The 15154-nt window shown below is 43.1% G+C and overlaps 1 protein-coding gene across 1 annotated transcript in view; it reads left to right on the top strand.

Annotated features, from left to right (window-relative positions):
- LOC133616223 (uncharacterized) overlaps positions 1 to 15154 on the top strand; it is a 63354-nt gene that overhangs the window by 7520 nt on the left and 40680 nt on the right. Inside the window, exons 4-8 of the mRNA XM_061975391.1 lie at positions 6882 to 8217; positions 8323 to 9138; positions 11331 to 11396; positions 11479 to 11589; positions 11727 to 11881. Coding sequence (XP_061831375.1) covers positions 6882 to 8217; positions 8323 to 9138; positions 11331 to 11396; positions 11479 to 11589; positions 11727 to 11881 — 2484 coding nt within the window. The remainder of the gene's footprint in view (positions 1 to 6881; positions 8218 to 8322; positions 9139 to 11330; positions 11397 to 11478; positions 11590 to 11726; positions 11882 to 15154) is intronic.

Raw genomic sequence — 15154 nt, 5'->3', positions numbered from 1 at the left:
TAAGAGCTGAAAGGTGCTGTCCACGCATGTGGCCACTAAGGCCTTTAGAGGTTAAATGCTGTGATTGGTCAGATTTGTGTACAGTAGTACCTCAATTAAAGAGCTAAGTTGGTTCTGTGACGGAGATCTTGACCTAAAACACAACCGCTCCCATTAAAATGAATTTAATCAGTGCTTGCCCCTACCCTAAAGAGCAGTGGTGGGCCGTGCGTTTCCCACCTAGGCCTTCAGTGATGTTCGACTTCAATGATTACCCCTCAAAATACCATCATTGATGTCACCACATGACCATTGCTGGAGAAATACTATACAGGAACACATGTACGCTCTAGTTAGTATTGAAACACATCAACAGTGTACAAAACGGGTTATTTTCTGGCGCATTTAAAAATCAATTAAAATGCATCAGCAATTACAACATATCTTATGTGGTACTGTCAAAATTAAATTTGCAAAAAACTAGAGATGTCCGATAATGGCTTTTTTGCCGATATCCGATATTCCGATATTGTCCAACTCTTAATTACCGATTCCGATATCAACCGACACCGATATATACGGTCGTGGAATTAACACATTATTATGCCTAATTTTGTTGTGATGCCCCGCTGGATACATTAAACAATGTAACTAGGGATGATGTTCGAAACCGGTTCTCCCGGTTGTTCGATAAGAAAAGAACCGTTCGATAAGAAAATAACCGATTCCATGGACTCAAATCCCTTTTTGAGAACCTGTTCCCATTATCGAGGCCACTATAGTAAAGAAAAAGAGTTTGTTTCTTTATTCGAATCCCGTCCCACAAGAAATGCCCTGTGGAGCATCACAGGAAATTACGTAGCTCAGTCTAACGACTGAGCTACGTAATTTCCTGTGATGTCATTAGACTGAGCTACGTCATTTCCTGTGATGTCACACAAGCAGCAAAAATAATGGACCGGAAAAAACGCCTCAAGGCATGGCTATTTTCCTATAGTGATCACAGAAATAGGTTGTTTTTGTGTTAATAAATGATAAATGATGTTACTGTATATATTTGTTTTTCTGAAAAATCCCACTTAATATACTTTGGGTAACAACAGTCAATATTTATTTATTTATTTTATTTTATTCTTATAAAATAAAAGTGAGCTTTTGTTAAACCAAATATTGTGTTTTTTTCCATATACAACAACCTATCTGGGTTCGATAAGAGAATCGATAAGGAATCGGTTCGATAAGAGGATTCGATAATGGGCTCGATCTCGATAATTTCTTATCAAACATCATCCCTAAATGTAACAAGGTTTTCCAAAATAAGAGAACAACTGCATTATTTTTTTTAACATGCCTCAAAACAGCAGCTTGGAATTTGGGGCATGCTCTCCCTGAGATAATCCTGATACCCACTACAACTATGGGAAATACTATACTTTGACTTTCACAAAGTCTAAGTCTAAGTCTAAGAAAGTGCATTATTCCTTATTTTTTTCGGTGTTTGCTTTTCATCCATCTTCCGCTTGTATTCATCGTGTCAATCAATCAATCAATCAATCTTTATTTATATAGCCCTAAATCACAAGTGTCTCAAAGGGCTGCACAAGCCACAACGACATCCTCGGTACAAAGCCCACATACGGGCAAGGAAAAACTCACCCCAGTGGGACGTCGATGTGAATGACTATGAGAAACCTTGGAGAGGACCGCATATGTGGGTAACTCCCCCCCCCCCCTCTAGGGGAGACCGAAAGCAATGGATGTCGAGTGGGTCTGACATAATATTGTGAGAGTCCAGTCCATAGTGGATCCAACATAATAGTAAGAGTCCAGTCCATAGTGGGGCCAGCAGGACACCATCCCGAGCGGAGACGGGTCAGCAGCGTAGAGATGTTCCCAGCCGATGCACAGGCGAGCGGTCCACCCCGGGTCCCGACTCTGGACAGCCAGCACTTCATCCATGGCCACCGGACCTGTGCCCCCCCCCCCCTCAAGGAAAAGGGGAGCAGAGGAGAAAAGAAAAGAAACGGCAGATCAACTGGTCTAACAGGGGGGCTATTTAAAGGCTAGAGTATACAAATGAGTTTTAAGATGGGACTTAAATGCTTCTACTGAGGTAGCATCTCTAATTGTTACCGGGAGGGCATTCCATAGTACTGGAGCCCGAATAGAAAACGCTCTATAGCCCGCAGACTTTTTTTGGGCTCTGGGAATCACTAATAAGCCGGAGTTCTTTGAACGCAGATTTCTTGCCGGGACATATGGTACAATGCAATCGACAAGATAGGACGGAGCTAGACCGTGTAGTATTTTATACGTAAGTAGTAAAACCTTAAAGTCACTTCTTAAGTGCACAGGAAGCCAGTGCAGGTGAGCCAGTATAGGCGTAATATGATCAAACTTTCTTGTTCTTGTCAAAAGTCTAGCAGCCGCATTTTGTACCAATTGTAATCTTTTAATGCTAGACATAGGGAGACCCGAAAATAATACGTTACAGTAGTCGAGACGAGACGTAACGAACGCATGAATAATGATCTCAGCGTCGCTAGTGGATACAATAGAACGAATTTTAGCGATATTACGGAGATGAAAGAAGGCCGTTTTAGTAACACTCTTAATGTGTGATTCAAACGAGAGAGTTGGGTCGAAGATAATACCCAGATTCTTTACTGATTCGCCTTGTGTAATTGTTTGGTTGTCAAATGTTAAGGTGGTATTATCAAATAAATGTCGGTGTTTAGCAGGACCGATAATCAGCATTTCCGTTTTCTTGGCGTTGAGTTGCAAGAAGTTAGCGGACATCCATTGTTTAATTTCATTAAGACACGCCTCCAGCTGACTACAATCCGGCGTGTTGGTCAGCTTTAGGGGCATGTAGAGTTGGGTGTCATCAGCATAGCAATGAAAGCTAACACCGTATTTGCGTATGATGTCGCCTAGCGGCAGCATGTAAATACTAAAGAGTGCAGGGCCAAGAACCGAACCCTGAGGAACTCCGCACGTTACCTTAACATAGTCCGAGGTCACATTATTATGGGAGACGCATTGCATCCTGTCAGTAAGATAAGAGTTAAACCACGACAAAGCTAAGTCTGACATACCAATACGTGTTTTGATACGCTCTAATAAAATATTATGATCGACGGTATCGAAAGCAGCGCTAAGATCAAGAAGCAGCAACATAGATGACGCATCAGAATCCATCGTTAGCAGTAGATCATTAGTCATTTTTGCGAGGGCTGTCTCCGTAGAGTGATTTGCCCTGAAACCGGATTGAAAAGGTTCACAGAGATTGTTAGACACTAAGTGTTCATTTAGCTGCTGTGCGACAATTTTTTCGAGGATTTTCGAAATAAAGGGAAGGTGGGACACCGGTCGGTAGTTTACCATGAGGTCAGGATCAAGGTTAGGTCTTTTGAGCAGAGGATGAATAACCGCTTTCTTGAATGCTAGGGGAACAGTGCCAGAGGAAAGTGATAAGTTTATAATATTTAGCACTGATGCTAATCATAAGGTGTATCACCTTATGATTCTTGAAGAGGTGGGAGATCAAATTGCTCGTATTAAAGGAAGACGTCTTGGTTCCTCCTCGCACAACCAACTTTTTGCAGCTATTGCAAATTGCCAGTTTTTTATCCTTCAGACACACTTTAAAATAATCCCAAACCATAGACATGGTGTCGGTAGTCAGTCACCGAGCGAGCTCGCTTGTTAGCCACGGCTACAGCACCGGCAACAACACACTCTTGTTGTTGTTATGATCCGCTCGCGGCGGTTTGATGAGATCATCAAGGGTCGCCAGTAAACCTCTCATGCTGCAGCCGTCAACTCCTGTGTTGTGTGTGGGAGAGGAGAGAGGGGAGAGGGGAGGGGCTGCTGACTGGGTTTATATCCGTGTTTTACCGGATATGTACCGCTCCGCACAACGGCGTTTTAAAAAGTCATTATTTTTACTTTTTGAAACCGATACCGATAATTTCCGATATTACATTTTAAAGCATTTATCAGCCGATAATATCAGCAGGCCGATATTATCGGACATCTCTACAAAAAACATATTAAAAGTGAAAAAATGTAATATTTGAACTCACAATTAGTAAGACCTATTTGACGCCGTATAAGCCAGTGGTACCCCTCGTAAGTCGGCTGATTTGAGTGGAAATGGCAGGCATTTCCCCATTTCATCGCCAGAACAGCTGAGCTTCCGGGATTGGCCGACATCGTCTCACAAGATGTAGTTTCTCATTAAATATCCTTATTAAAAATGGCCTTGCAAATATATATCTGCCTCCTAATCAACGTTTTGTTCTCCTTCTCTGCTATCCCGGTCTGGCTACGGCGCAACACTTCCCGCTTCCTGCTAAATTGAAACTTGTGAATGGATACTCACTTTGGAATGACAAGTGAGTATCCAATCACAGCCTCGTTAACATCAGGCTAGTTAGATAGACTACTGTCAACAACTTGTGATCTGATTGGCTATCGCAACTGTCTATCAACTGTATGTGTTCTCATATTCAATAATAATAATAATAATAATAATAATAATAGTGGATTAGATTTTATATTGCGCTTTTCTATTATTAGATACTCAAAGCGCTCACAGAGAAGTGGGAACCCATCCTTCATTCACACCTGGTGGTGGTAAGCTACATTTGTAGCCACAGCTGCCCTGGGGTAGACTGACGGAAGCGAGGCTGCCAGTTTGCGCCTACGGCCCCTCCGACCACCACCTATCATTCATTCATCATTCGTTTACCAGTGTGAGCGGCACCGGGGGCAAGGGTGAAGTGTCCTGCCCAAGGACGCAACGGCAGCGATTTGTATGTCAAGAGGCGGGGAGCGCACTTGCAACCCTCAGGTTTCTGGCACGGCCGCTCTACCCACTACGCCATACTGCCCCATTCATCCGTTAATGGTCCCGGTGAGTATCCATTCACAGGACGCGTAAATGTCACGTTCAACCTTAGGCCAGCTAGAAGGCCTTACTGACAACAACTCGTGATCTAATTGGCTATCGCAACTGTCTATCAACTGTATGTTACCGTTCCTTTACAGTGCACGGACGCCTGCATTGTTGATTCTGAAGGCCTCGGGCAGATTTGGTACAGCATGGAAACATAATCTAGCTGAATTCTGATTGGATACAAATTAAAAAATAAAAACAACAGCACTGGAAGGAGCATAATATGACATGAAGAGAATATGAATACTTTTAGATATTTAGGGAAAGTTAATGAACTTTTTTTTAACTCTTTAATTATGATCATGATTTCTGGTTATGTTAGGCCAGCAGAAAAGGCCTTGCTGGCCCTGGCGGCACACCACTGCTAAATAGTTAAATTCTAACATGTAAAATGCCTTTTAAAAAGAAAAACAAACTACAATCATTTTATGAAATAATGTACAGCATTTACCTTGAAGAGCAGACTTGTACGTTATTTTCTGCTGCTTCTCCATCGAACACACCATCCGAGGCTTTTCTATATTTTCTTGGATAAATGTCCGCCATTCATATAATAATTATAATATTCTTGGCTGGTGTTGGACTCATTCTGCTTAAGTACGGTGCACACGAGCAGTGCTATGCTCAAATGTCTTTTTTGGGGGATTTAATGAATATCATCCACTTCTTCTCAGCACTGTCCTTCACACTTACCTGCTTCTTTCTCATGGTTGGGAAACAAAGATATACCAATCTTTACCTATGAGCTAATGCTAGCCGGTAAAACCAGATGTTTGTGGTGGATCTTACAGGGTTCAGTAACATTTGCTATGGCAACTAATGGCGGGGATGCTTGTAAATCAAATGTTTGCTTGCAATTTAAAGCATAACAATAGGCCGATAAAAAACTATTACATCAAAATACTCTTAACTCGTTCAGTTGGTATGCAGCTCACCTTTTGCGTGCACCTTCTCTGATTTCGGCTCAACATTCGCAATACAAGTGACTGGTGCAACACATTGATTAGTTATAGCTCCAATAACACTCTGTCTCTCTTTGATAGCCGCAAACGCACAACCAAGGATGCTAACAAACTAAACAATCGACGAGTGTTCAAGTTGCTCACTTCGGAAACTACCGCCCCTTGTTTTTCATTAGACAATTGCATGTCACGCTCTACTCAGACAAAGAGCTATAAAATGATGAAGATGCTGAAGTGTATTTCTGGTCTTGTCATCCTCGTCCGGACAGAAGGGTGACACAGCTAGTGTGGCTCGATCAAAAGAGACGTCGGAGACGCTTTACTGAACGAAAAGTTGCTTTATTACAAGCGATTGTCATTATACAGGACTGAAGTTCCCTGGAGGAGGTCAGGTCAAGAAAATGAGGCACTCCTAACTGGAGAAGCCAAACCATCAGTTTTTTTATATTCCCCCTTTCTGTCTCTGCGTGTGTGTGTTAAGTCAGAAGAGCACATCCTGACCATAAAAGGAGATGTTCGTGTGCAAGTGTCTGGAGAACAACTGCTTTAAGTAATAACTCAAATGTTGGCGTTGAGCTAGACAGGTAGTCTTTTCTCAAGGATATGGTTACCACTTTTGCATTCAGTAGTCCTAATTAGAGCCTTTTTTCCTACAAGAAGTGATCCAATCCACCTGAGAATATCAAACTAAGGGGCCTTAACTTTTTATGTGCTCAAACTGAAATACCACTATTTAATTAAACTTGGTGGTTTGCTTTCTCCAAGATGAATATAAACATTCACCATATGTAGAACATAATATGAGTTCATTAATTCACTTCAATGCCATTGGACTACACGTAGTGACTACGCAGAAGCATAATCTAGGCTCAACGTCGGCAGATCTTTGTCAAAGATTTCTCAGAATATTGTTCACTGAAATATTTTGTGAATATTATTCCATTATTGAGCAACTTTGTTGAATGTGTCTTGTTTAGGGGAATGAAACACAACGTGAGCTGGTCCTTCGCCAACTCAATTATTGACATTCTTCTGGAAACCCTCCTGACTCCAGAACAATCTGGGTGCACATACGCCGACCAGAGTCCAGAGTGCCAGAATCCTCCTTTCTTCCATCGCAGTGTCCTCGAGTCTGACACTGAGACTAACCACGACACGCTCTTCCGATGTGATCGCCAAAATCTGTCTGTGTTTAATGACACACTCTGTGCTGAAATCCTCTATAGTTCAAGAGCAGGAATGTCCACATCAGTGCTCAACTTGTGTCAAGCACTCAGAACCCTCAATGCCCAGCAGGTACAGGCAGTGTGGAGTAATATGTGCTATGTCATTCAAGCACTGGTGTCCCCACTTCTTAGCAAGTCATCAGACTGCAATGTTGGCGATACGCAACTCTTTCCTGCAAGGAGCTTTGCACCTCACCGAAAAGCCAGAGAAGCCCCTAACCTCCAACAACTTGCTTGTAACTACAACAGCTGGTTAGAAAACCAGGTGGTGGATGTTGTCCTTGTCTCTCTTTGCAGCGACAACGAACAGAAAGAGTTTGTGAGGCATGTGTGTAATAATGCTTTACTGATGAGAAAGTTGCTGTTAGACCAGAAGAACAGTTGGCTGTATGGATACTGTGCAAATTCCTCAGAAAACTACAGCTATCTGGTGGATCAGTTCTGCACTTATGGACAATGGATCGATCAGCCATCAGTCCCAGTAGATTCACACTTACTAGAGTTCTGTATTAGCCTGGACAGTCAAAGGCTCACAAGACTCATCTGCGTGCACACCGGCTTGTTCATGTTATTATTTTCCAACCCCGAGAATGTGAGGTTCATGCCCAACTGCACAAGTGCACCACTACCACTACCATCTCCTGACCCGGATCCACTTGTTTCTCAGTCTTGTGTCTACTCAGAGTGGCAAGATGTAATGCAGATCACAACAGATATTTTGGCACAGTGCATTCGCAATGATCCCTCAGGTTTTGCTGAGAAAGTTTGCACTAACAGAACTTTTCTAGAGAGCCTGGTACGTAATCAGGACAATGCCTGGCTTGGAGATCACTGCAGCACTGCTTTGACCATCCTACCCACTGTGACTCCAGAACCTTTACGTATTTCGGACTGGTGCAACTACCACTTGTGGGAAGATCGGCAGGTGGACGATTCAGTAGTCGGATTCTGTTGGCAACATAATCAGGTTGCTTTTCAGACGAATGTCTGCTGCAAGACATCTTTGCTTGAAAAGCTTTTGCAAAACCCCCAAAACAAATGGCTGACATCAGTTTGTGTAGACAAGGAAATTGAGGTTCTACCAAAGGTGGGTATTTGATCGGGATCACATGGTTCTGTATCAAAATGTTATTTGACAACTACAATTGGTTGTCACATGTTTTTAATCTTTTTTCTTTTTTTTTAACTTCAGATATGCAAGTATTCTGAATGGGCACGTCCCATCATTGTCGATATGACCGAGTTGGCTCTCTGTGCTGAGAAAGACCCACTAAACTTCACCTCCAAAGTCTGCTCAAACAAAACAGTCCTTCAGAACCTGATGGCTAACCTGGACAACACTTGGTTAATAAAGTACTGTGCCAACCAATCAAATTTGGGAGTAACTCCTGATGAGGAAGGGGAGGATGGAGGAGAAGAGACTGGATTCAACCCTGCAGAGCAGTGCCAGTATTCCACCTGGACTATAAACCTTCCGGATCCAGCGATATTGACCCTCTGCTGGGAGCACGATCAGTCCAACTTTGTTTCTTCAATCTGCTCGAACCCTGGTCTTCTCTTCCTGTTAGCGCATGAGCCCTCTAGCATATGGGTGAGCATAATGTGTGCCACCTATACCAACTACACCACCACTGGTAATAAAACCACTGAAGGCAACTTTTGCCTCGCCAAACACTTGATGAGGCATTTCAACTGGACTTGTTCTGTGGACTTCACCACAGCCTGCCAACCCGATGCTAGCCAGGACATGGTCACGCGCATAATGATGCGCTGCTGGGCAGACGGTCTGAGGTCTAGGGTCAGGCATCTGATGACTCCATCTGTGGCTACAGTCTTGGAACAAGCAGTTAACACAGCTGTTGTAGTATTGCTAGCGATAGAGGAGATCCAGAACACATCACTGCATGTCACCAAGAATGTACGAATTAGTGTACTGGAGTCTGTAGTTAGTTATCTTGAGAGGGAGAACAACTTCGACCAAAAGAAGGTTTTGCTACAATGTTTTGGGGTAAGACTGACATTGTTACATATCATACCTAGATACAGTGGAACTCGTCTGTGTCAACCAACTCATCAAGTCCCAGTCCACCGTGTTTTTCCTATTACTAAAAAGTAAGGCACAGTCAAAAAAAGATTTCCAATTGTTTAATTGTCAGTTTCAATTTCGGTTATGTCGACAGCCACTTATGTCAACGTGAGTCAGCCAGTCTGAGGGGCGTCGTCATAAACGGGTTCCACTGTATGCTGTTTTTATTTAGTTGAATCCCTGCGCCCCAACATTCCCTTTTGTCGTGTGCGTACACATTACTGTTGTTGCAGAAGTGGACTGGGTTGGTACAACTCTCTTGACAGTAGCATTGACTCTCAGTTCATTCCTAGAAACAATAGAATTCCGGAAAGGAATGACATATTTTAGCCACCGATGTTCCTTACAAACTGTATGAGGTTTCCCTAAGTCAAAATAATTGGTGACTATAAGGCTGTTAAGGAATCACAGCATATTGTTGCATAATCCTAGCATGTATATGCCTCTGAGGATCACCATAACCCCAAGAACCAATGCAGATGTAATTTATACACACACTAAAACAGTACCGACAACACGAAAGAGCATCAAATTTATTGTTATCCGTTACACCCAAAAGCTTCTGCTCGTGACTTCTTGCTCGACCTACCATCCCAAACAAACTGAAATGACCACAGTAGCCCCGTAGCGTATGGGAGCCACACATAATTTGGCCCAGAGTTGGTGCAACACCGGGGATAGGGGTGCTATAGCCCTGTCAGAAATCTGTTTAGCTCCCCAACCTCCAAGCATTTTAGGTCCTTATCATGAAAAACCAACCGTTCTTACCTATCGGTACATGCTGTTATGTATTTGAGATCTGCACAAGTCCCGAAAATATCAAATCAAACCGAGGAGGCATGGCGTAGATATTCATAAAATAATCTTGCCTTCCTACAAACTTCTTCCAATAGAGTCGTTTGGAATTCGCCCCATCTGTGACGTCTCACTGGTGACGTCAGTGGATTTTTCATATGTTGTAAAAATTCCACCACTTAAATAAGACAGCCCACAAAACGGGACAGCTTTGTGGCAGCCAATCGTCTTCATGAGTCTATCTTTGCTAAGCCTATCACAGGGCTGAGTCCATTTTTCTGTGGCCAATTACCCAACCTGGTACATCTTTCCAAACACCTATCAAATGTCCAGCTCCAATCACAGCTCGAATGCAAACTTTTTTGGCCCGCCCTTCCAGAGCAATCATTTGCAAATTGAGCTGCTTGCACTTCTCTTTGCGGCAATGATGCGGCACTTTGTAGCCTATAGGCTTAATACTATTTTCACTATGAATCATTTATTAAGTTAAAATGTTGTGATCCGAAACAGCGCATAGTTGTCTGTTTTCATTCATAATGCACATGGATAAATACACCTGTTGTCGCATTTAGGATGTATTGTCTGTCTTTGCATGTGAAACAATTTTACCATCATTGCTTGTGTTAGGCTTAACTATTTTGTTTAATATTCTTTGGTAAAATTCAGTTGAAACTACTTTCATATCAAACATGCTTGTGCTGTGTATCATAAAGTTTAAGTTAAGGTAAAGTACCACAGATAGTCACACACACACACTAGGTGTGGTGAAATTACTCTCTGCATTTGACCCATCCCCTTATTCCACCCTCTGGGAGGTGAGGGGAGCAGTGAGCGCTCGGTAATCATTTTGGGATTCAACCCCCAATTCCAACCCTTGATCCTGAGCTAAGCAGGGAGGTAATGGGTCCAATTTCTATAGTCTTTGGTATGACTCGGCTGGGGTTTGAACTCATGACCTACCGATCTCAGGGCGGACACTCTAACCACAGGGCCACTGAGCATGTCCTAACTGATTTCATTGAAAAAATGAGGACTGAAGACATGAAAATCTATTCTTTTTTTAGCGACCCCACGAATCGGTCAAGCCCCCCTTAGGCCCAGCAGAGAAACAAATCCTGGATGACAAATCCTGGATTTGTCCCTGATTTGGCCAATGGTCTATTTGGAGAGAGCACTTGTAACCAAAGATGTGTGAAAATGGATACATTATTTAGGGAAATGTGACTATGTGCATGGAAACGTACTGACTGACACATCATTCAGTTTTCGTTCAAATATTGCTATGAACTGATACTTACCAATATATTTTACCTTTGCAGACAGCACTAACCACCTTGATGCAAACAGCACGGGATGCAAGCAGTAATGAATCCCTCATCATTAAGGTACACAACGATAGTTCAAATAATATATGCATTAATGAAGTCCAAGTGTTACGAGGAGGTTTTGATACATTTGTGGTTGTAGGAGTACTTTAAGATACCATTGAGCAGCCTGAAGTCTGTGTTTAGTGCAGCTCACATCACCACTGTCAGGATGATTCTTCAATACTATGCCAGAAACAAGGATACATTGAAGGTGAAAAATCACATAAGGCATGGTTTGTCACTATTTTCCCATTTCTTTCCTAAATTCATCCTTTCTGAACACTTCAGTACTTTGTTCAAAGTCCTGCTTACTCACTGACTGGAGTTGCCTGGATTGTGTTTTGTTAGTTGCCAGATAAGTACCTGTCAACCATGACGGCCGTGCTGTTCCAGAACCACCTGGCGAAAGACGGAAGTCTCTTCTCGGAGCTGACTCCCCTTTTGGAGGTGGCCAGTCCAGCTGAGATCCACTCTTTGCCTTCCCTGCAAAGCAACCTTGACGTGTATGAGAGGCCATCTGTGCAGCTAAGACCCAAACAGAAGCCGACATACTTGTGCTAATATGATAATGATAACGAAATGTCAGCGTTTGTACACTGATAACATACATTGGTTGGTACTAATTACAATGATTACCCCATGTAATCATTGGGGTTATTTTATCTGTCAACTAGCAAGCTATTTAGATTGTTAACTACTTAGATAACTATCTAAAAAACTAAGAAAGTCATGGGCGGATTTCCATGAAACTTTCAAGAAATCGAATACGAAACAACTGTGATTAGATTTTACGCCCGGTTGGAATAATTTCTACTACTGTACTACTTTACCTTTACGGTTCTCTGTTTGAATGCTAGCGGAGACAGACAAGAGTGTTCACTTGGTTTGTTTTGTTCAGCTGTAGATCGCTCAAAAAGTCATGGACAGATTTTCATCTACCTTTCACGAAATGTCCGAAATGTGATAAGGAACAAGTCATTCAATTTAGGGGTTGATCCGGATAATTTCTACGGTACGTGTTTCAACTACAGTGTGTGAATGCCACACTTGCCAACCCTCCCGGATTTTCCAGGAGACTCCCGAAATTCAGCACCTCTCCCGAAAACCTCCCAGGACAAATTTTCTCCCGAAAATCTCCCGAAATTCAGGCGGAGCTGGAGGCCACGCCCCCTCCAGCTCCATGCGGACCTGAGTCCGCTTTCCCACAATATAAACAACGTGCCTGCCCAATCATTATAACTGTAGAATGATCGAGGACGAGTTCTTGGTTTCTTATGTGGGTTTATTGTTAGGCAGTTTCTTTAACGTCCTCCCAGCGCGGTAACAACACACAACAACAGCAGTCAAGTTTTCGTCTACCGTAAAGCAGTTCATCTGTCGTTAACAGCAATGTTGTGACACTCTTAAACAGGACAATGCTGCCATCTAGTGCATTTGATGAAAGCACTTTTGTGCGTGCCACACAGCAATGCATCATCAGAGAGGGTGTTCAGCATGGTTAGAAAAATAGTGACAGAGAATAGAACAAGGATGGACAATTCAACCCTTAACTCAACAATGAGTAGATGAGTGTTATGTGTGTGATATGTGTAAATAAATGAACACTGAAATTCAAGTATTTCTTTTATTTTTACACATATACATATATATATATATATATATATATATATATATATATATATATATATATATATATATATATATATATATATATATATATATATTATAAAAGAAATATATATTTATAGCTAGAATTCACTGAAAGTCAAGTATTACTTATATATATATATATATATATATATATATATATATAAATATCCATCCATCCATCCATTTTCTACCGCTTATTCCCTCCGGGGTCGTGGGGGGATATATATATATATATATATATATATATATATATATATATATATTAGAGATGCGCGGATAGGCAATTATTTCATCCGCAACCGCATCAGAAAGTCGTCAACCATCCGCAATCCACCCGATCTAACATTTGATCAGAACCGCATCCGCCCGCACCCGCCCGTTGTTATATATCTAATATAGACGATGCAAGGCATTAGTGAGGTTATAAAGCTTTTGCCTGTTAAAGAAAGGAGACTGATCCAATGCAGCACAGACATTCGCGTGCCACGCTGTCACGACCCAGACGCACACCAGTGCGCAATCATATGGGAGCCGCGCTGAGCGCACCTCCAAGCGCGTCTCGCTGCCGGCGACGGCCGGGTATATGGGCCCGACGCTCCAGCGCCATCCATTTTCAGGGCTAGTTGATTCGGCAGGTTGGTTGTTACACACTCCTTAGCGGGTTCCAACTTCCATGGCCACCATCCTAGCTGCTGTCTATATCAACCAGGGTGAGCCCCACCCCTTTCGTGAGCGCACTGCGCGCGGAGTGACCCCTGTTACGCGCCCCCGGCAACAGGGGTGGCGGGCAGGTAAGCTGCGCGGGCGGAGCGCGCGGAGTGACCCCTGTTACGAGCCCCCGGCCACGGGGGTGGCGGGCAGGTAAGCTGCTTATCTGCTGCGCGTGACGCCGGCCGCGGCGAAGGCGGACGAGGCGGGGTGTCGGTGCGGTGGGCGCGGTGGTGACCCTGGACGTGCGTCGGGCCCTTCTCGCGGATCGCCTCAGCTACGGCTCCCGGTGGGGCCCTCTCGGGGGAAGCGGCCTCGGTCCCGGGCCCCGGCGAGGCGTCCCTTCTCCGCTCCGTAAAAGTGTCCATCTCTTTTCTTTTTTTTTCTTCTGTTGTGGCATATGCAGCAGGTGCCTGCTCGTTTTTCGTATGTGGGTAACAACATTTAACTATGTATATATATTTCCGAATTGGTTTAACTGCCACCCGCCTGAATCTATTTAAAATCTTTTTTTTTTTTTTTTTCAACCACCCGACCCGACCCGACCCGCGGATAAAATCTAATTTTCTTTATTTTCATCCGCCCGATCCGCGGATAATCCGCGGACTCCGTGGTTGTGCCCGCAAACCGCGCATCTCTAATACATATATATATACATATATACATATATACATATATATATATATATATATATATATATATATATATATATATGAAATACTTGACTTGGTGAATTCTAGCTGTAATTATACTCCTCCCCTCTTAACCACGCCCCAACCACGCCCCCCCACCTCCCGAAATTGGAGGTCTCAAGGTTGGCAAGTATGATGAATGCCAGCGGCCCCGCCTCCACCCACAGACAAAAAGACAGTGGATTACTGACAAGAGGGTTCCCTCCTTTTCTTTCATTTCACTATAGATGATTTAAAATGTTAAGAGCGGACTAGGATCTACCATTTACGAAATGTCAGAAATGGAATAAGAAACAATTGATTACATTATGGGGCTGATCCGGCTCCCCCTGGATTCTGGACATTTTTACTATTGGGAGATACTGTAGGGCCTGGCAGAGGTCTGCGCTCCAATGATTACATAAAATATACAGTTTAAAACAGACGTGGGCAAAATACCTGGGCATGCGGCCCATTAAGATTTTCAATCCGGCCCGCCGGACGTTCTCCATAATTTTTTTAGACCTTTAACATCAAAACTGAGGCCCCAATATGATGTGCTCTGTTTTTAAATGACCGTAAGTCTTGAACTATAGAAAGTATTTCAATGGTTGTAATCTGCTGTTATTACAGTAATCTACGTCACAGCAGCTCAGACGAGGAACAAAGCAGAGTGGGCAGGGGTTTGTTTTCAGAGCAGCCAGCCCGAAAACGCTTGTGTCAGAAACAGACGCGGAAGCAGACTTT

The sequence above is a fragment of the Nerophis lumbriciformis genome, linkage group LG15, assembly GCF_033978685.3.
Source record: "Nerophis lumbriciformis linkage group LG15, RoL_Nlum_v2.1, whole genome shotgun sequence".
Lineage (NCBI taxonomy): Eukaryota > Metazoa > Chordata > Actinopteri > Syngnathiformes > Syngnathidae > Nerophis > Nerophis lumbriciformis.
The sequence above is the reverse complement of the archived record's forward strand: the minus strand, read 5'-3'. Positions and strand labels throughout refer to the sequence as shown.